The sequence below is a fragment of the Brassica rapa genome, chromosome A03 (genome assembly GCF_000309985.2).
Source record: "Brassica rapa cultivar Chiifu-401-42 chromosome A03, CAAS_Brap_v3.01, whole genome shotgun sequence".
Classification (NCBI taxonomy): Eukaryota; Viridiplantae; Streptophyta; class Magnoliopsida; order Brassicales; family Brassicaceae; genus Brassica; species Brassica rapa.
In genome coordinates this window covers 7,386,410-7,408,211 of record NC_024797.2, presented here as the reverse complement: position 1 = coordinate 7,408,211, position 21,802 = coordinate 7,386,410, and the positions used below count along the sequence as shown (strand labels likewise).

At 36.2% G+C, this 21,802-nt stretch overlaps 4 protein-coding genes across 4 annotated transcripts; 2 read left to right on the top strand and 2 right to left on the bottom strand.

The window, feature by feature from the left end:
* Positions 1–1,074: 1,074 nt before the first annotated feature.
* Positions 1,075–1,837, top strand: LOC103857296 (putative defensin-like protein 271). Its single transcript, XM_018657066.2, has 2 exons — positions 1,075–1,454; positions 1,580–1,837. Exons 1-2 carry the CDS (start codon positions 1,382–1,384, stop codon positions 1,732–1,734), a joined length of 228 nt encoding a protein of 75 aa, XP_018512582.1. The 5' UTR covers positions 1,075–1,381; the 3' UTR covers positions 1,735–1,837.
* A 159-nt stretch (positions 1,838–1,996) lies between these two features.
* Positions 1,997–4,282, bottom strand: LOC103857295 (UDP-glycosyltransferase 87A2). Its single transcript, XM_009134467.3, has 2 exons — positions 3,529–4,282; positions 1,997–3,404 (listed from the first exon to the last, which is right to left on the bottom strand). The coding sequence occupies exons 1-2, from the start codon at positions 4,022–4,024 to the stop codon at positions 2,854–2,856; spliced, it is 1,047 nt and encodes a 348-aa protein (XP_009132715.2). The 5' UTR covers positions 4,025–4,282; the 3' UTR covers positions 1,997–2,853.
* A 475-nt stretch (positions 4,283–4,757) lies between these two features.
* Positions 4,758–16,882, bottom strand: LOC103857294 (LOB domain-containing protein 12). The gene is made up of 2 exons (XM_009134466.3): positions 12,812–16,882; positions 4,758–7,560 (listed from the first exon to the last, which is right to left on the bottom strand). Exons 1-2 carry the CDS (start codon positions 13,154–13,156, stop codon positions 7,156–7,158), a joined length of 750 nt encoding a protein of 249 aa, XP_009132714.1. The 5' UTR covers positions 13,157–16,882; the 3' UTR covers positions 4,758–7,155.
* A 202-nt stretch (positions 16,883–17,084) lies between these two features.
* LOC103857680 (ubiquitin-activating enzyme E1 1) lies at positions 17,085–21,784 on the top strand. Its single transcript, XM_009134904.3, has 7 exons — positions 17,085–17,102; positions 17,201–17,506; positions 17,590–17,807; positions 18,209–19,003; positions 19,379–20,247; positions 20,436–20,868; positions 20,979–21,784. Exons 2-7 carry the CDS (start codon positions 17,362–17,364, stop codon positions 21,573–21,575), a joined length of 3,057 nt encoding a protein of 1,018 aa, XP_009133152.2. The 5' UTR covers positions 17,085–17,102; positions 17,201–17,361; the 3' UTR covers positions 21,576–21,784.
* Positions 21,785–21,802: the final 18 nt, after the last annotated feature.

Here is a 21,802-nt window from a genome sequence, read left to right as displayed (position 1 = left end):
TTCCTAAAAATATGGAAACAAAATATTTGAGAATATTCACTTTTATATTTTGAAAAAAAAAATCGATTTTTTTTTAAAAAAATAAAAAAACGAAAAAGGAACAAAAAAATAAAAAAAAATGAAAAAAAAATAAAAAATTACAATTTTAAGGGCATTACTGCCATTTTGAAAAAAATTAGTCTAATGGGACATAAAGTAGTGTAGATTAGTATAAAGGGACATAATTACCATTTTTTTGCTCTAAAAAAACAATTTTCCCAAACAATTTTCACTCTGTTGGACTTGTATTAGACTATTGTCGTTACAAAATTAGAATTTGACTAAAAATAAAATGTCTTAGTTTCCTTATTTAAAAGTTGGGAAGGGGTTATGTTGTCACTAAACAAAATGGAAAATCCAATGGGAGACGACAGTAAATACTAAAGACGCTCTTATCCAAAGGACTTAAGAGCAGTTATGAACTGGAACATGGAAAGGTATATTTTGTCTAGCCTTGTAAATGTCATATTTTCATATATTTGTGTTTTATTTTATAAAAAACTTAAATTTTTTATTTTTATTTATTGTATTTCATTTTAAATGACTATTTATGTTTAAAAAATTAAATTTTATTTCTTTAATGAATTAAGTTGGTATAATTCTGATAAATTTATTTTATTATGTGGTTAATATTTTAATAAAAAAATTATATACTTTTAATAAAGATTTATACTTTTCAATGAAAAAAATTAATATTTTTATGAATGCTTAAATTATATTAAGAAAAAAAAATAATAATTAAGAATATTTGAAAAAAAATTATTTGAACTTGGACTCAGTGGTCTAAAGAAAAAAAAATGTGAGAATTGGATCTGATTTTTTAATCGGTCAAAATGGCCCAAAAGAGATGTGATGTAGGCTGGATCCGAAAAATGACCAAATATAGATGTGTTATTAATATTACTTGATTGCTCTTGATGAAATATGCAATGTTAGTAAATAAAAGGGTATGCTAAGGTAAAAAAGACAATAGGATCATATACTTTAATAGTATATATATATATATATATATATATATATATATATATATATGAGATACTTTTTTTTGTTAGATCTTAATGTATATTCTTGTATAAAATAATGAATACTTACGTTTTTACTAATTTGACAATGAATGTAATTAATTGGTATTAACTTCTAATGGTATGTTACTATACATAGGTGTAGTACAATCCAAAAACGCACCAAAACTTTAATTAAAGATACTTCTTTTATAACGTCTTACAGTTACTTTATATTATTTAAAATTTTGGCTATATATAACCACAGAGATAGATAATTCATGTTGTGAGTAGTAAAATAATCATTATCAATTTTATATTTCTTAAATTTTAACTTTAGGATGGCATCATCGAAACTTTACTTTGTTGCTCTTTTAATCATTGCTTCAGTTTTCATTGATGTTCAATCCACTCGTAAGTTCAATTTTTTTCCTCTTAGTATTCTCTTAAAACCATTTGTATTACATATTAGTAAGAAACTTAAAATAATGACTTACCATGTATATATAATATACATTCACTAGTGGTGGCTAATTCAGGAATTATGGATGCTTGGTCGGATTGTGATTTCAGAGGACCTTGTAAGAAGAAAGAAGATTGTTATGATAGATGTGAAGTGGACAGACCACCTTTTAATAATGCTATATGTGTACCTTTCGGACGCAGTCGTCAATGTTGTTGTATTTTATCGTGAGATTTTGAGAATTTTCTTCAAGTTAATTCATGTCAAAAAACTTCAAATAAAATAATATATGTCAAGTTATTCACTATAAAAGATCAGTGAATTGTGTTATATATATATAGTTAGCTACAACCTACAAAACTTACACTGTTAAATCCATAAGTGATAAGACTTACTAACTCGTCAACCCAAGGCTGAGTTTAACATAATTCAAACTGTACACATACACATTTAATTCAACTAGTAAAAGGAGAACAGATTTATATGCAAGATGCAGAAGCATAAGTTCTCGAATAGTTTTAAAACAAAAAGTCAATATACATAATTCTCTACAAAATCAATAAAGAGAACTTGATTCACAGATTAAAGAAGATGGGGTAGTGGAAACAGGAGCAGAACTAGGCGATGATGGTCTTGTTGGGCATGAGTTGAGCAGCAGCAGGTACATGAATGCTTTGGGTTTTAGAAACATTCCTTCTAACAAAGTTTTCGAGTTGAAGAGCTATTTTAGCGTTAATATTATCACTCACAGTCACAGGAGAAGGCTGTTTCCCCCATCTCCACGCACGAATATAATATGCTTTAACAATCTTGTCGCGTCTGTTGTTCTCCGCCAAAAGCAAGTCATGATAAAGAGTTTTTCTTCCAAAGGAAGTCGACAACTTCCAATTTCCTTTTTTGCAAGTTTCAGTTTCCTTTTTCTATTTCACAACCAAAAAAATAACGTAGTCACCAAGGAAAATAACAAAATCCGCCTTTGTTCCCACAATCCAATATATTCTAGAGAATCGCTGGATCAATCATTTTACGAATTTGCGTTTGGACAACTTTTTTATTTTCTAACCCACTCTAAAAAAAATCTTAATCCGCTCGGTGAAAACAATTTTCACTCTGTTGGACAAACTATTACAAAATTAGAATTTGACTAAAAATAAAATGTCTTAGTTTCGTTATTTAAAAGTTGTGAAGGAGTTATGTACTAAACAAAATGGAAAATCCAATGGGAGACGACAGTAAAGACTAAAGACGCTCTTATCCAAAGGACTTAAGAGCAGTTATGAACTGGGACCTGGAAAGGTATATTTTGTCTAGCCTCGTAATCTAAGTTATAACTTGATGTTTCTTCTTCATCTAAGTTGTGTTAAACCCGCAATGACTCCAAAACCCACCTACAGCCACGTGGCACAGCACGCGAAGCTGGTCGCACCAGCTCACCACTACACCCGAGCTTCCTTCAAAGGCCTTATTCAGCTTCGACTCGCCCCCACGAGCCACCCAAAGGAACCGGACTCCGCTCTCCTTGACTCCTGCCACTATCTCATCCATCTGAGCTTCAGAAACCGAGAGAAAACTCCCTTGCGAAACGTATAGAACAGAGCTTTCCGGTTGCTCGTCAAGCCACCGGATGTAATCCGGTTCGCTGCCGTCGGAGAGTTTCTCAAAGGGTATTAATGGGCCGGTAGCGTAAACCGGGATATCGAGCTTGGCGGTTAAGAAGTCTATGGCTGTAGGTTCGAGATCATTTGCGGTAGTGAAGAGAAGACAGTTAGCTCTCCGGAGCTCGTCGAAACACAACTCGCATTTCTTGAAGACTTGGTAGTCCTTGAATAACGGCGGTAGATCCCGGAGCTTCGTCGGAGGTAAACCGGGGATGTAGTCAACGATCTCCTCTTCTTTTGATTCTAAAGATTCAATAATAATAATTAAAAAAAAAATGCAATATAATAATAATAAAAAGATTCAATATAATCAGTTACCGTTGTAATAAAGGATAGACTTTTTGTTGTCTGAAAGTGAAGCTTCTACCTGAAGGTTGGAACAGAGCATGTCCGTGACTTATGAGCAGGTCGGAGTGAAGGAAGAGGGAGAGAATCGTGGCGGACATGGTCCAGAGAGAAGCCACCGGAATATTCCTCCGTTCTCCGACACGCACCGCCCATAGGACGTAAGTGTCGGCGATGATCGCCGTCGGAGGCGGCGAGTCGAGGCGGTCAAGAAGCTGTTCGAACGGGTCCTCCAGCGTGGCGTGGACGGCGTTGACGAAGCCGATGAAGTCGTTGGCGCGGACGAGCTCGGAAGGGATGAGATTGGGGAGAGTGGCGAAGTGGATCCGGTCGGGTATCGGGTCGGATCCGATGAGCCCGAGCCATTCTTCGGTGACGACGAAGGTGACGGTGAGGTTGGGGTCGCGGAGGACGAGGCGTTTGCAGAGGTTCATCATCGGGTTGATGTGGCCTCTTCCGGGCCAAGGCATGGCCACCACGTGGCGGAATCTGAGTGGGTGAGATTCAGTTGGATCCATAGGGTGAGAAGTGAGCGGTTGTGGTCAGTGTGAGAGAGTTTATATGCAACCTTGGGACAAAAAGAAACGTGGTCAAATGTTAAGTCCCTTTATCATTGCGAAGTTCGAATCGTCTTCTTCTTTCGGTGTGGGTGAGATTTGGACACGTAAGGGACAAGAATGATCTTTTCTTCATTATTACATGTCAACTAAATGGAGGTGGCGGTCCACTTCTCGAAAGATTTGGAAAAGTACGAAAGCCAGCACCGCAATATTCGTTGTAACTATTTCAAGGCCTAACATTAGAGTAATGGGCCTCCATTTATACCCCGTTGTACTGAAAAGGCTCGGCTCAGATAGATTTGTGGACAATCTCTCAAATTACTATTTCTAAATTTTTGTCACAAAATAATATTTAATAAGAAAAATAATTAAAATATTTTTTAAAAAATTTAATTCTTTTTTTTTTTAAAATTGAAACTATTTCTACAAAATTTCACCTCTTAATTTTAAACCTATGTTTTGATTAATTAATCAAAGAATATAAATGTATTTTTATCCTTTAATAAAAAAAATTTTGGTCATTTTTATTTTTGAAGGATATTTTTGTAAAAATAAACTAAGATAAATTATCATAGGAAATTTCTTTAAATTTATAGCTATAATATGTTCTACATTGTTGATGTATCATATGCTGTTAGCAAACGTGTTTATATATCATATATCATCTTGGTTTGAGAATTTAGAACTTTTAGTTATTACATGGACTAGCTAGGTATTTGACGTTTCACCTAATTGTTTCAGAAATATTTCTTATAACATGTAGTTTATGTTCTTTAAATATACTTTCAGTTTCTACGTTGTTTGATAACTGTAGTTTATCATGAAAAAAGCATTTGTATGTAAAATGGTTTAAAAAAAAAGCATTTGCATGTGATGGACATGGACGAAACATTTACACATGGCCGATTAATTATTCCTATGTATTTCATCTATAAAGTACATACACATATAAGTTCAGTTTTTTTTAATAAACCCAAAAGTTCAGTACACAATCTAGACCATTTTAAATGATCCATTATTTTGAGAGAAAATATAAAAAAATGTGAGAAATGTGTTTTCAGTGGTGAAATTTTGAATTTTAAGCTGTTTTATTTATAAAATGATTCTATGTAATTAATTAATATTATATCTAAAATTAAATATTTCCTGTTAATACTTAAATAAAAGGTTTCATTGTTTACTAAGACTACTATATATACATTCATAGATAAATTATATGTTTATTGGATTTTATATTTATTTATATAATGATATTGTAATTAAGATATTTTTTTTTTGCATCTTTTAGAAAATATAATAAAATTAAAATTTTATAACCCATGATTAAAATATAATAATAATAATAATAACAGAATATACTTATAATATTTCATTTTGAAAAAAATAAAGATATAGTATAATTATTGAAGATGCCACTAGACTCTATTTATATATAAAAAAAGATGCCACTAGACTACTTAATTAGCATTCTCATGTCATTCGTCCAATATTCTATTTTGTTAGCATCCTTCTGTCATAAGTACATTTGAAGAGTGAGTATGTGAAGCTATATATAATTTGATTTCCACGTACTTATACGCTTTAAATTTCATAATCTGAATATGTTAGCCCTCAACAGAAAGTTTGTTGAGGTCTGCATAAATTAATTAAGCGACAACAAGTTTGAAGTATGTGTGTAAAGTTTAGTGTTATTATTAATCCAAAAAAGCTTAGTGTTATTCTGTCATTGTAATCAAATCATTTATCTGGATACTCTCTTCTGCTTTTTAATTAACTTAAGTTTGGCAGATTAAAGAAACTAGATAACACATGGCCAATATATATTTACATAAATTTTGTTTCTTCTTAACCAAATTTGATGTTTTTGTTTTTTATAAATCTAGACATGCATAATTAACTAGATGTATACATGAGTGTAATGTACTATATAATATACTAAAAGTTAAGAGAGTTTCAACAAACAGACAAATATAATTATTTTCCTTATTAAAAAATGTTACGTAAAGTTGAAGATATATTATTTATATCATCCCAATAATTTATGATATGAATAAGACAGTTATAAGTTCTCTCGCTGTTGATAAAAAAAAAGAAATAAAATTCTCTCGCTTGAAATGATCGTTAGAAACAAGTTAAGAGCATTAGAAAATAATATAATAATTTTTGTAAGAACATGATCGATTGTTTTTAGTCATAAGATTCTTTCCCTTGTCGACAGGCAGTATTTTTGAATTTTTTTCGTCTACTGATCACATGAACACTAGCGATGGAGTCACGGAGATATCATAATCAAATTCAACGTCTCCTCCTCCTCTTTTCTAATTGAGTTTGATCAATTAAAAATTATATTTTCTTTTTAAGAAAAGGTCTAGTACAAAGGCAACAGTACAGGCGACTTTACGTTCTAACGTGTTGCCTATGATTAATCAAATGAGGTCGGTCGAATTAATATATATATATATATATATATATATATATATATAGTAAGTCAAACAAATTTTAAAGGTTGAATCATGTAGATTTGTTTTTGTATAAAAAGTGGATTTCCACTTCACTTTATCGCAAGTAGAAACAAAATCTACAATTTAGGATACATAAGAATATATATTCCGCAAAAGCAAACTTGCTTTTGTTTTCTAAGATAACTTTATTAAAATTTATTAAGTATTTATATTAACCCATGCAATTTTCTCATAGTTTGAAAGCGACAAAATTTTGAGTGGGTTTCTTTGGGAAAGAAGTGTAGTTGGTAAAGAAAAAAACTAGAAGACTTAAAAAGATTAAATTAGGTTTGGAATTAGATCTAAAGTTTCATTGTTCAGACGATGCGAAAAGGAACAAAAGTAAGAAACAAAATTAAAAGAGAAATAAACAGATCTCTACTTCTCAAAGCTTCTAACTACATCTCATCACCATCACATGCATGCATTTAAGCTTTTGACTTATATATTACTTTTCTTACACGAAACTTGTTCCCATAGTTTTCAAAAAAAGAAATTTTCTTTTTCAACATAGCCACGAAGCAAACTTGTCGAGCCTTCACTGAGTTTTCCAAACAACAAATATTAATTTTATAACAATGGCTTAAGTCAAGTCCAAAGAGATTCTTGCTTAAGAGGGTCTTGCATTTGCATCTGTATTATACTGCTTGGAGAAGCAAAATTAGAATTCAATTGTCCAGAAGACATAGCATAGGCCAAGTTATAGTTGTTGTTGCAGTTATTGATGCTGTTATTGTTGCTGTGTAGCAAGTGAGCTTTGTCGTCTTGGTCTAGTTCAAATACTTCGTGATGAGATTGTAAAGTTGGCTCGTGTTGCATTTGGATGCAGAGAATCTCGGTTTGAGCCACTGCTAGTTGCATTTGAAGCTGGGTGACTTGATTTTGTAAGTAGGAGATTGCTCCTACGCAGCCATATACCGGATCTCTAACTCGTGCGTTTGCTTCAAAAACCAGACTATTCACCGCGTCGGCTCTTTGATGAACCGGTAGCTCCTGTGACAATTCATACCAACCATGTAACCATTTATTATATATATAAAGGAAGTTGCCATTAATTATTACTTCTTGTATATGTTCATATAGTTTTTGGAAGCATAATTAAAAAGAGTATCAAAGTGAATTCTGGGAGTAAAATACGTTTATATTAGTAAAGTGTTTTAGATAGATATCAAGTGATCGTGTACATCTTTGAAAGCTTTGAACCTATTAGGAATATATGCAAATATACGATATACCATATCTATTTAGGATAAATTCCAAGTCGGTTTAGTATATTTCCTATTCTCTTGTTGTCGAGTTTGTATATATACATTGTAAAGCACGTTCATTATCAATAAGAAAGTCTTCTCTAAATCATTGAGACCTAGATTTACATGGTATCAGAGCACAAAATTCTGTGACCTAGTTCTCAGTTTTATTACTTGTTCTTAAAGTTTCGAAGTTCGAAATCCAAAGTTGAGTCAGTGGCTCTTGTGTCTGAGACTCGTAGTACGTAGTCTCGTTGAAGAAATTTGGTTGTGACCGGTTGTGTAACACATCGCAAACATGGTTAATGATGATGTTGGAGACTCGGCTGTGTCCAAAAGCGGAGATTCTCAAACAAAAAGTGCTGGAAACCTAACTCCATATTCTCTTCATGCCTCCGACAATCCAGGAGCAATGATTACGTCAGTGACGTTAACAGGAGAGAATTACAACGAATGGTCTAGTGAGATGACCAACGCACTGCGAGCGAAACGGAAGCTAGGATTTGTCGAGGGTACCATACCGAAGCCTTTGGCAACGGATTCAAATCTGGAACTCTGGCTCTCCGTCAACTCCATGATAGTAGGGTGGATTCGGACCTCAATCGAACCACGCGTCCGTTCTACCGTCACCTTTGTTCAAGATGCACATAAGCTGTGGGAGAACCTTAGAAAACGGTTTTCTGTGGGCAACAAGGTTCGTGTGCATCACTTGAAAGAACAGATCGCAGTGTGTCGACAAGATGGTGCGTCTGTGATCGAGTACTATGGACGTTTGTCCAAGATTTGGGAGGAGCTGGATATGTACAAGCCCCTGCCTTCGTGTTCGTGTTCTGCTATGGCAGAGTTTGAAAGAGATAGAGAAGAAGAAAAGGTCCACCAGTTTGTAATGGGATTGGATCAAGCTCGTTTTGGAGGAGTGTGTCAAGGTATAATATCCTCTGATTCTACACTGGATATTGGAGAAATCTATGCTAAGGTGATTCGAGAAGAGCAGCGCCTCAACTCAGTCAAAGAGAGAGAGATGCAACAGAATGCTGTTGGGTTTACAGTTAAGAAAGAAGCGGGCGCAGCAAGTTCTGATCAAGCAACCTCACGTACTGACTCTGGAAGCAGGAATCGCGTCCCTCAATGCTCAAACTGCGGTCGTAGTGGGCATGAGAAGGCAAACTGCTGGCAGTTAGTCGGTTTTCCTGACTGGTGGGAAGAACGTTCAGCAAACAGAAGTGGAGGAGGAAACAGAGGAGCTTACAGAGGTGGTCGTGGTCGTGGAAATTATGGGTCTGATCGATCCAGAGGCAGTGGAGCAAAGGCACACGCGACTACATCCAACTCGTCTAGCTTCCCTGAGCTAACGTCAGAACAGTGGCGAACGTTGACTCAGATGATCAACGAGAAAGCCTGCTCTCCCACCGATAAGTTGAATGGTAAGAGTAAACTGGGTGATTTGATACTAGACACGGGAGCTTCCCATCACATGACAGGAGACATCTCGTTTCTTGTCAACACAACGAGTATTTTGCCATGTCCAGTTGGCTTTGCAGATGGAAACAAAGCATATGCCACACATACGGGAACATTTCCTTTAACTGATCGAATCACTCTTGATCATGTCTTGTTTGTGCCAAATTTGAACTGTTCCTTGATATCAGTCTCAAAACTGTTAAAGCAAACTAATTGTTTCGCATTACTAACAGATACGATTTGTCTCTTACAGGATCGTTTCACGAGGACCCTGATTGGAGCCGGTAAGGAACGAGATGGGGTGTATTACTTCACAGATGTCATGGCTGCTAGAGTTCACCGTGTCTCAGCTCCTGTTGTTAAGTCCGCTGATCAACTTCGTTGGCACCAGAGGCTTGGGCATCCATCATCTTCAGTTTTATCTAATTTACCTATGTTTTCGTCTACTAAACTAGCTGCCCTAAGTCCTTGCGACACATGTTTTAGGGCTAAGCAAACTAGAGAAGTGTTTTATGATAGTATCAATAAATCAAATGAGTGTTTTGCGTTGATTCATTGTGATGTTTGGGGTCCATACAGAACTCGTGCTTCTTCTGGTGCTGTATATTTTTTAACGATCGTGGACGATCATTCAAGAGCTGTGTGGACGTATCTCATGCTTGAGAAATCCGAAGTTCGTACGATCTTGACTAATTTTTGTAGCATGGCCTCTACTCAGTTCAGTAAAACAGTTAAGACAGTGAGGTCCGATAATGGAACAGAGTTTATGTGTTTGGCAAGGTTCTTTCGAGAAAGTGGGATTATTCATCAGACGTCATGTGTAGACACGCCTCAACAGAATGGACGTGTCGAAAGGAAACACCGGCATATACTTAATGTGGCCCGCGCCATACTATTTCAAGGAAGTTTACCGGTGAGGTTCTGGGGTGAAGCCATCATGACAGCAACTCATCTTATAAACCGTACTCCCACACAAGTTCTTCGAGGTGCGTCACCATATGAAGTCCTGTATGGTGAGAAGCCAAATTATGATCATCTTAGGGTCTTTGGAAGTCTGTGTTACACACATTTGAGAGCCCGCGACAAAGACAAATTTGGCTCTCGAAGTCGTAAGTGTATATTTATGGGTTATCCTTTTGGACAAAAGGGTTGGAAGGTGTTTGATCTCGACAAGGAACAGTTCTTCATCTCTCGAGACGTCATATTTTACGAGGACACGTTTCCTATGTCATCTATTTCAGAACAGTCGTCGGTTCAGGGAATTGTGTCTCCGGCTCCACCTACTAATGCACCCGACTACTCTGACTCAGATTGGTTATTTGAGTCTGTCCCCAGCTCACTCGACAGGGGGAGTAGCGATGGCATTGGCAATACAGATATTACTGTGGTAGTTGAACCAATAACATCTGAGACACAGAGCCCACAGGCTCCGGAATCTCGTTCTGCATTACCAGCTGATAGGTCTACAACTCCTGCAGAAGTCGTTACAAGTACTGAAACACGTACTGATCAGAGGTCTGAGCCAGTACAAGATATCTCCATGAATGATCCGGGTGTGTTGGGCAGAGGACAACGAGTGCGTCTTCCCTCTGTCAAACTTAAAGACTACGTCAACTACAACGTCCTGTGTCATGAAGATATCCATCTCGTTCCATTCTGCGCTTCATCGTCGTCCTCGGAAAACGCTCCAGGTATGACACAATCTCCTTTAGCTACATATATCTCTGTTGATGCCTTCTCAAGTGCGCATCAAGCTTTCTTAGCAGCTGTAATCTCAGGAGTTGAACCTAAGCGATATCATGACGCCATTAAACATAAGGTTTGGTGCGACTCTATGAAAGAAGAAGTCACTGCTCATGAGGAGCAAGGCACGTGGGATATTGCTTCGCTTCCGCCTGGCAAGACTGCCGTGAGTTCTCAATGGGTTTATAAGATCAAGTACAATCCTGATGGTACAATTCGGCGACACAAATCTCGTCTGGTTGCCAACGGAAATAAACAAGTCCAAGGCAAAGATTTTGAGGAAACATTTGCCCCAGTTATTAAAATGGGCACGGTTCGTATGCTTCTCCGTATTGCCGCAGCTAAGAAGTGGGAAGTTCACCAAATGGACGTTCATAACGCATTTCTTCATGGTGATCTTGAGGAAGAAGTGTATATGCGCTTACCTCCAGGCTTTACTCACTCTGATCCAACAAAAGTATGTCGCCTCAGGAAATCTATTTATGGCCTTCGACAGGCTCCACGGTGTTGGTTCTCCAAGTTATCTAAAGCTCTCCTGCAATTCGGTTTTGTTCAGTCTTACTCCGACTATTCATTGTTCTTATACACTAAAGGATCAGTTGAGATTCGAGTTTTGGTCTATGTCGACGATTTAGTGATCGCCAGTAATAGTCTCGACAAACTCACCAAGTTTAAAGAGTATTTGGGACAACAGTTTCACATGAAGGATCTTGGTAAGCTCAAATACTTTCTTGGTATAGAAGTAGCACGCACTGAAGAAGGGATCTTCTTGTCTCAGCGCAAATATATCATGGATATCATTGATGATATGGATCTCCAGGATGCTCGTCCAGCATGCACACCAGTCGAGCAGAATCACAAGATCGCCTCCGATCAGTCACCTCTACTTTCTGATCCAAAGATCTATCGTCGCCTTGTGGGCCGTCTTGTATATCTTTCCATGACTCGCCCTGAACTTTGTTACTCTATTCATCTTCTGTCTCAGTTTATGAAGTCTCCTCGTGAAGGACATTTGGAGGCTGCATTGCGCGTTGTTCGATATCTCAAAGGTTCTCTCGATCAAGGAATACTCATGAGCTCCGATAAAAATCTTGACCTCTCCATATACTGTGACGCGGACTGGAGTTCTTGCCCTGTTAGTCGTCGATCTTTGAGCTCATTTGTAGTCCTTCTCGGTGATTCTCCAGTTACGTGGAAGACCAAGAAACAAGATACCGTTGCTCACTCGTCAGCTGAAGCCGAATACAGGGCTATGGCTAAAGCTACTCGTGAAATGAAGTGGATTGTTCCTTTAGTTAAGGATCTCGGTATTCCAGTTCCCAAACCTGTCTCGTTCTTTTGTGACAATCAAGCGGCAATATACATTGCAGCCAATCCAGTGTTTCACGAAAGAACAAAACACATAGAACGAGACTGTCATAGTGTTCGAGATGCGGTCCTTGCTGGTTTGATCGCCACTAAACATGTTCGTACTAAGGATCAGCTCGCTGACATCTTGACGAAAGCTCTTGGTAAACCACAGTTTGAAGTGCTACTGTCCAAGTTGGGTGTCAAGAGACTTCACACTCCAACTTGAGGGGGAGTATTAGGAATATATGCAAATATACGATATACCATATCTATTTAGGATAAATTCCAAGTCGGTTTAGTATATTTCCTATTCTCTTGTTGTCGAGTTTGTATATATACATTGTAAAGCACGTTCATTATCAATAAGAAAGTCTTCTCTAAATCATTGAGACCTAGATTTACAGAACCGAACAAAATAAAACAAAATGGGAACGAAGTAGAACCTGCAACATTTTGCTGACGTTGCTTGCCCCGAAGACCTTATGAACAATGGCGAATTTATGAGGATCATCAGGAGGGAAATAAGGTGCAAAGATACATTCCTTGGCACAGCGTCTTCGAAGAAGCTTACACGAAGCACATGGTGATGATCCTGGACCTCCCATGTCTACTTTGATCACGATCTCACCGTACGTCTCGAAGTTTGAGGTTTTCTGGAAGTTTGAGAATATAGAAGGAAGAAAGCAAAGCTTAGAGTTGAAGGGAGAGAGTTTGAGAGGTGTGTATTTATAATAGGTTTTTGAAGGCTTTGTGGAGAACGAGCTAGGTTGGTGTTCACATGTGTTCATTTAATCCTGACTAAACGTTTGAGAGGTGTGTATTTATAATAGGTTTTTTAAGGCTTATGAACTCGAACTAAGAAGATATATTCTTGACTTGATTATTATGAAAACAACGTCCATCCTTAGTTCTTTTTTGGTTTTTTTTACGACAAAGTCATATTGCTTTTCTTGAATCCAGTTAGCCATAAAATTTCACCAGTATTCTTCTGTATTTTTCTTAAATTAAAATTGTTGGGGTTTCCTTTAACAATTACATTAATTTGTTAAATTGTTACTATTAAGCATTCTGTCTGAGTTGTTATAAACATTAGTTCACCTAATTCCATAACACTTATTTATTAGTATTATATTTCACAACTGTGTCCCAATACTCAAATACTGGTTGTTAAATTTGAGTTTATTATAAGTGTTCAACTCAAAACTAATTGATGATTTGATAATGAGAGAATTTACACTTACTTTTAATATTATATTTAACTATCGTTATGAAAATTTATTTTATTTAAATCTCATTATATTTATTTATGAACAATTGTAAAATTAATATCAAGTGATCCAACAATCGGGTGACTTTAATACCATGTAATGTTTAAGTTTATTATAAAATTGCAATTTAAAACTAATTAGTATTACTTGGATTAAAATTTATTTTGCATATTATTTCATCATTATTAAATATTAATTCAAACTAAAACTTTGAATATATAAAAGTTGGGTTTCAGCTAGCTCATTCATTTGCTCCCGTTGGCAACTGTGTGGTTATCCCGTTCTTTGTTTAATTGGAAATGTATTTATATATCTAGCCGTAACATTTTGCTGATTCTTGAAGAGTCTGAATATTCTTTATATTATTTATCTTTGGGTAAAATCCTTTGTATTTTTCCTCTTAACATGTAAATAGATCCACAATTTGAACTATAAGAGGGGTATACAGGCACATTACACGGTAATTATAAATGGCGACGTCTGCGATGACACCGCAAAGGCGCGTGATAGGTTGGCGTTCGAAGCAGTTTGAGAAGTTTCCCCACGTTGTTCTTTGACTCTTCTCCTTTTTCTTAAACACACGACAGTCGTATTACTACTCTAACATCTTATCTTTCTTTATTCATTGATATTTCCTAACATTATCTTTATTCATTGTTTTTAGTATAAAATTTGTAAAAAAATTTATTAGCTTCTCGATGTCTCAATCTTCTCTCTTTTCTAAGTTATTATATAGATAAAACAGAGGAAGGTGAGATGGTTGGGTGCAAAGAAAGATATACACGAGTAGCCACAGAGCGAATATTAATCTGTATCATTTTAAATGGCGTTTAAGAAAATACAAATTTTATGTAATGTATTTTGATTACATAAAAATATCATTAAATAAAAATAATTCAACTAATAAAAAATACAATATTTTGTAATTAGTTACAAATTTTAAATAATATTAAATTTTATCTAAAATATTGAGAACATCACTTATTATGAAATAAAATAAAAATTCTTAAACATCACTTTAAGTGATATAGATGGAGTAATATTTTTTGGTATTCGTGATTTGTCCGTGTTTTAGAATTTTTTTTTGTTTTATTTCAAAGAAATACATATATCTAAAATATTTGTAGATATTTATGAATATTAACGAGTATCTCATAAGTTTTATTCAACACAAGTAAATCTATAAAAAATGATACAACTTTATAAATATTTTATTTTCTTCATTTAATATTTAACTAAAAATTTGTGAATTAAATTTATTAAATTGTAAGTTAAAATAAGAACTGTAAAAATTATATTAAAATATATATTTTAATTTCATTTACATATATGTTGGAGCGGAACAAAAATCTGCCATTTAAAATAATAATATTTGTGATTTAATTCGTTTTTGAGGATATTGACTTTAAGTATTTTCTTTGCTCCGATAATCTACGGAAATTTAGATTTTTTTGGGATCGAATCAAAACGATTAATAAATCAAATCAAATCCAACGAATAAAATGTCCAGTCCTTCCTTGATAAGTAAATTATTTATTAGGTTTTGTAATATAAGTAAGGGCTTTGACAATTTTATGTTTTATAAAGAGTATTATTTTGATATGTTTTGTAAATAAAAAATTGTTAATACCGTAAACATAATTGTGTTGGGTTTGGAATAGTTAAGAGACTAGAGATCAACTGAACAAAAATAAAAGAAATACTCAATGTTTATATTTTGTAAAAACAAGTTTTTAGAAATATTATAAAAACAAGTTAGAAGATCAAAAGTGAAAAGAACCAACAATATGTTAGAAACATGACTCCATTTTCCTTACATAATTCTTAACTAGAACCTTACCAGTATCTCCGCGCATGTGTTTAATTTAACTTGTGTTCAACGTAAACTCATGAACTGCATGTTTTATAAAAAAATCTCATGCATATTTTTTTATATTTTGTAATTTACATATAGTGTAGAATATATTATTTTATATATAGATGTTTGATAATATTATTTTTTAATTTTTACATAATATTATATTAAAAAATTATAATTTGGTAAACTTTGGCAAAAGTTTGGAAAATACCCAAAATAACATTTCAATACTATTACATTTGATAATCACTTAAAATATATTTTTATATGATATGAACCTTTTATTTTACACAACACCACTGGATTTATCCATTTTATTAGAGTTGTGTTTTTAAACTAAATCGTTGACAAAAATGTATTTATATTCTGTACTTCCGAGTTACATTTCAATTTCGATGTTTAATTTCATTTCATTTCTAAAAGAACAAAATAGCTAATCATAATCATGTTGGTAGGCACAACTTATTTTGGGAAATTTCATTTAATATTTTATTTTGTTCCTAAAGTTTTTATAAACAAATTTAGCTGATCTTATTGCCGCAAAGGCAAAAGGCTTAAATAACATTGTTTTTACCTAAAAAACAGAAAATCAAACATTTTAACCGAATAAACTAAAATGAATATTAATTTAAAATAATAATTATATTTTAGAAGATTAAAAGCTAAAAAATACTTAAAACCGAACTAATATCTAGATGAAACAAATTTAATGTTTTTTTATTAAAATAACAAAACTAATAATTACATTTCCGCATAAGCGCAGATTATTACTTAGCACTTTTGAAATAAGAACGCGAGGAAACTAGGACCAGAATTGAGCCGACGCCTACAAAATTTTATTTGGAAACTGGGTCATATTGCAAGATATATCTCTGATAAGTTTGGGCCCAAAATCATATTCATGTGAAAAACACACATGTGAGAAGTGACATTATATTTACATTTGGAAATATGGGCCTAATTTAACCATTTGCGTTATTTCTGGTCCATTTGCACTTATTAGTTATAGTTTGTAGAGTTATAAGAAACGATAATTTATAAGACAAAATACAAAATTTATAGAATTATTCATCCCATCAAACAGACTATCTAAAAAAAAATTGGAGTTTTGGACTAAACTGTAGTTGGAAAATTTCTCCAAAAATCAGTTGTAACTTAAAAATACTAATTTATAGGAGTAGATTATCTAGTTATTTAAAGAGTTTCCGGTTCACATTATAATGAACCGGAGTATCATTTTCTTTTTAAATAACTAGATAATCTACTCCTATAAATTAGTATTTTTAAGTTACAACTGATTTTTGGAGAAATTTTCCAACTACAGTTTAGTCCAAAACTCCAATTTTTTTAAAAAGAAAAGGCTTAAACATATTATTAAAGTTTTGCAACTTAAATAAGAAATTGTCCAATATTTCCACGTTTCCGGTTCACATTATATAAATAGAGTTGACTTAACTGAACCGAAATTGTGAACATCCGCGTATCCGGTCAACCGTCAATGAAGAAGGAAGAAAAAAAAAACAAACCTTAACCCAGAGAACGACGTCGCTTAGACGTTTCAAGATCCCACCCTTCCTCTCTCCAAAATAAAAATCTTTGGCAATTTCGGTAAAATCATTCAGATCTCTTCTCTCTCTTCCTCAAAGGTACCTCTTCGATTAGGGGTTTAGCTATTCTCAGATTTGATTTCTTACGTTTTTCTACAGGTTCTTCCACCACTTTATGCTTCACAAGCGATTCGTTGCTAACGAAAACACCGATCAAATTCAAACCATCACTTCCGATTCAGCACCGATCAACAAACTCCGCTCCGATACCACCGATTCCAGCTTCCGGCAGCAGTAGCGGCGGTAGAGCCGTCGTCCATATGGCGTTTGGCAATTCGAACCGTCACGAGATCGATGAAGATCTCCACAGCAGGCAGCTCGCCGTCTACGGACGCGAGACCATGAGGCGTCTCTTCGCTTCCAACGTCCTCATCTCCGGGATGCACGGCCTCGGCGCTGAGATCGGTATGCGTTTTCTTTCGTTGATTGTTAACCGTGAGATTAGGTTGATGTTGTTACTGACGCTTTTTTTTGGGGTTTGTTTGCAGCCAAGAATCTGATTCTTGCTGGTGTGAAGTCTGTGACGCTGCATGATGAGAGTGTGGTGGAGCTATGGGACTTGTCTAGCAACTTCGTTTTCTCTGAGGGTGATATTGGCAAGAATAGGGCTGATGCTTCTGTAAACAAGTTGCAGGATCTTAACAATGCTGTGGCTGTCTCTAGCTTGACCACAGGCTTGACGAAAGAGCAGCTCTCTGGTTTTGAGGTTGGTTGAGGAACTCGTTTTTCGTCTCTTTGGTTCTATATCTTTTGTGTAGTGGATTGTTACTTGTTAGTTAGAGAACTTGTGAGTTTTATGATGGCTTATACTTTAGATTAAAAAATACTTATTTTTGCATATTTCCAAAATAAAAATATCAATAATTATAACTAACCATATTTCGACCAATAGAAAAATAAACCGGAGAATACTAATAAGTTTTGCATTAAAATTCTAAAATGACACTTATTTTGAAACGAAAATCAATTAAACTAAATAGGAATGGAAATCGTTCTTAGGTGTTAGTGTGGTTCTATTGTTTATACATATTGAAGTAGAAGATTGATGTGCAACTTTTTCTATGGGTGGTTCTTGTTGGCTGAATCATCTACTTTCGTGTGAAACAGGTTGTTGTTTTCTCTGACATAAGCTTGGAAAAAGCAATCGAGTTTAATGACTACTGCCACAGCCATCAGCCTCCTATCGCTTTTGTTAAGGCTGATGTCAGGGGTCTTTTTGGCTCCGTCTTCTGTGATTTTGGGCCTGAATTTGCAGTTCTCGATGTTGATGGAGAGGAACCACACACGGGCATCATTGCCTCCATCTCTAATGAGAACCAAGCGTTTATTTCCTGTGTTGACGATGAGAGACTTGAATTTGAAGATGGTGACCTAGTCGTTTTCTCTGAAGTTGAGGGTATGACGGAACTGAACGATGGAAAACTAAGGAAGATAAAAAGTGCGAGGCCATATTCGTTCACCCTTGAAGAGGACACGACAGGGTATGGAACATATGTGAAGGGTGGGATTGTCACTCAGGTCAAACAGCCGAAGTTGCTGAATTTCAAGCCATTGAGGGAAGCTCTTAAAGATCCAGGGGATTTTCTATTTAGTGATTTCGCCAAGTTTGACCGGCCTCCACTCCTTCACTTAGCATTCCAGGCACTTGATCGGTTTACATCTGAAGCTGGCAGATTTCCTGTTGCTGGCTCAGAAGAGGACGCTCAGCAGCTTATATCCATTGCCACATCCATCAATACTGGGCAGGGTGATTTAAAGGTGGAGAATGTCGACCATAAGCTTCTGCGACACTTCTCCTTTGGAGCCAAGGCTGTCCTTAATCCCATGGCTGCAATGTTCGGCGGTATTGTTGGACAGGAGGTTGTCAAAGCTTGCTCTGGAAAATTCCATCCCCTCTTTCAGGTAATATTTCTTTTCCATATACTTGGGGAACACATTTTTATTTTTTTTTATGCCATGCTAGGAACTGTGAATACAAGAAATAAAAACTAAAACTAAACAAATAATAAAAATTGAACAAAATCTTCCAAGCCAGAGTGTGAGCTTCCAGACTCTCACAAGCCTTCGTTCCTATATATTAAAACCCTAAGAAGCAGTTTTGGAAGTTTGAATAAAATAATTAGAAATCCTAATGTTAAAGGAACACTAAGATCATTCCCCCTTTTCTAATGTTTATTTCGTAAGAAGATACACCTGCTTACTCTATTTTTGACACATGAGTGTTGTTTCTCCTTTCATAATGGGATCTGATGTTGATCTTCTTATTTTCTTTTTCAGTTTTTCTACTTTGATTCAGTGGAGTCACTCCCCTCTGAACCTCTGGATTCCAGTGACGTTGCACCAAGGAACAGCCGGTACGATGCCCAAATATCTGTATTTGGGGCTAAGTTCCAACAGAAACTCGAAGATGCTAAAGTTTTCACAGTAGGGTCTGGTGCTCTTGGCTGCGAGTTCTTGAAAAATATGGCTTTAATGGGAGTTTCATGTGGAAGCGAAGGGAAACTAACAGTGACAGATGATGATATAATCGAGAAGAGTAACCTCAGTCGCCAATTCTTATTCCGTGACTGGAACATTGGACAGGCTAAATCCACAGTTGCTGCTTCCGCTGCTGCAGCTATAAATCCCAAGTTCAACATTGAGGCCCTGCAAAACCGTGTTGGTGCTGAGACTGAGAATGTATTTGATGATGCCTTCTGGGAGAACTTAACTGTTGTCGTCAATGCACTGGATAATGTCAATGCGAGGCTCTATGTTGACTCTAGGTGCTTGTATTTCCAGAAGCCTCTCCTTGAGTCCGGGACTCTTGGTGCAAAGTGCAACACGCAGATGGTTATTCCACATCTAACTGAAAATTACGGTGCCTCTAGGGACCCACCAGAGAAACAGGCCCCCATGTGTACAGTGCACTCGTTTCCGCATAACATTGATCACTGTTTAACTTGGGCTCGCTCTGAGTTTGAGGGTCTGCTTGAGAAGACTCCCGCTGAAGTGAATGCGTATCTCTCTAGCCCGGTTGAGTACACTAACTCGATGATGAGTGCTGGGGATGCTCAGGCAAGGGACACATTGGAGAGGATTGTTGAGTGCCTTGAAAAGGAGAAGTGTGAGGACTTCCAAGACTGCTTAACCTGGGCTCGACTCAGGTAATGAAACGCTCTTAATTAGTACAAGTCGTACTTAGGTTAAGAGTAGTCAAGTGGTAATGATGGAACGAAAGAGTGTTTGGTATCTTACTTAAGTGCTTCCATAGTTTATTTTTTGTGCTTGTGACGTGTGAAGAACATTATCCTTTGTGGAGTCTCATTACTGTGTGTTTATTTTATGTGACCAGGTTTGAGGATTACTTTGTTAACCGTGTGAAGCAATTGATATACACATTTCCTGAAGATGCTGCGACAAGTACCGGAGCTCCATTCTGGTCTGCTCCAAAAAGATTCCCACGTCCGCTTCAGTACTCCTCGTCCGACCCAAGCCTCCTTAACTTCATCACGGCGACTGCTATTTTAAGAGCAGAGACATTTGGGATCCCTGTGCCTGAGTGGACCAAAAGCCCAAAGGAAGCAGCTGAAGCTATCGACAGAGTGATAGTCCCAGACTTTGAGCCAAGAAAAGATGCAAAAATTGTAACTGATGAGAAAGCCACCACTCTAACCACTGCTTCGGTGGATGACGCTGCAGTCATCAACGACCTCATTGCTAAGCTTGAGCAGTGTAGGCAGAACTTGTCTCCTGATTTTAGGATGAAACCAATTCAGTTCGAAAAGGTAATTATTCTCTCAATGATTTGACTCTTTGATCTAATTGTTATCGAAAGTAACATGTCAAAATGTTCTTAGCCAAAAGATCTTGTTAACCAATCTGATGTGTTGTGTAGGACGATGATACAAACTATCACATGGACGTGATAGCGGGTCTAGCCAACATGAGGGCGAGGAACTACAGCATACCTGAAGTAGACAAGCTGAAAGCCAAGTTCATTGCAGGGAGAATCATCCCAGCCATTGCGACCTCAACAGCCATGGCAACTGGTCTGGTCTGCCTCGAGCTGTACAAGGTTCTCGACGGAGGACACAAAGTGGAAGCCTACAGGAACACGTTTGCCAACCTGGCGCTTCCGCTCTTCTCAATGGCCGAGCCGGTTCCGCCAAAGGTGGTGAAGCACCGCGACACGGCTTGGACCGTTTGGGACAGATGGGTGCTAAAAGGAAACCCGACACTGCGTGAGGTGTTGAAGTGGCTGGAGGAGAAAGGGCTTAGCGCGTACAGCATATCTTGTGGAAGCTGTCTTCTATTCAACAGTATGTTCCCGAGGCACAAGGAGAGGATGGACAAGAAGGTAGTTGATCTCGCTAGGGATATAGCTAAAGTGGAGTTGCCTCCTTACCGCCACCATCTTGATGTAGTGGTGGCTTGTGAGGATGAAGATGACAATGACGTCGATATTCCTCTCGTCTCCATCTACTTCAGGTGAGAATTTATCGAAGAAGAAACTCTTTTTATGTGTGTTTGTGTCACTTTTCTGATGACTGATGTTTACTTGGGGATAGAGAGAGACCCAATCTACTTTTTATCGTTTCAGTTCTACTTCTGTTATGTTAATGTTACAGTTTCTGGTGTGGTTTTAAGCACACGTCAACCATGTTTCTTATCAAAACATATGTTCTCGTCCTTCTGATTCAACTTCCTTCTAACATGTTA

What these genes read in the sequence shown, in the direction of transcription:
- LOC103857680 (XM_009134904.3), top strand. Translation starts at nt 17,362, where the DNA reads ATGGCGTTTGGCAATTCGAACCGTCACGAGATCGATGAAGATCTCCAC. An exon ending in CGGCCTCGGCGCTGAGATCG is followed by an intron (nt 17,507 to 17,589) that starts GTATGCGTTTTC and finishes GTTTGTTTGCAG; the next exon opens with CCAAGAATCTGATTCTTGCT. An exon ending in AGCAGCTCTCTGGTTTTGAG is followed by an intron (nt 17,808 to 18,208) that starts GTTGGTTGAGGA and finishes CGTGTGAAACAG; the next exon opens with GTTGTTGTTTTCTCTGACAT.
- LOC103857295 (XM_009134467.3), bottom strand. Translation starts at nt 4,024, where the DNA reads ATGGATCCAACTGAATCTCACCCACTCAGATTCCGCCACGTGGTGGCC. An exon ending in TGCTCTGTTCCAACCTTCAG is followed by an intron (nt 3,405 to 3,528) that starts GTAGAAGCTTCA and finishes TTGAATCTTTAG; the next exon opens with AATCAAAAGAAGAGGAGATC.
- LOC103857294 (XM_009134466.3), bottom strand. Translation starts at nt 13,156, where the DNA reads ATGAACACATGTGAACACCAACCTAGCTCGTTCTCCACAAAGCCTTCA. An exon ending in ACGTCAGCAAAATGTTGCAG is followed by an intron (nt 7,561 to 12,811) that starts GTTCTACTTCGT and finishes GAATTGTCACAG; the next exon opens with GAGCTACCGGTTCATCAAAG.
- LOC103857296 (XM_018657066.2), top strand. Translation starts at nt 1,382, where the DNA reads ATGGCATCATCGAAACTTTACTTTGTTGCTCTTTTAATCATTGCTTCA. An exon ending in CATTGATGTTCAATCCACTC is followed by an intron (nt 1,455 to 1,579) that starts GTAAGTTCAATT and finishes TGGCTAATTCAG; the next exon opens with GAATTATGGATGCTTGGTCG.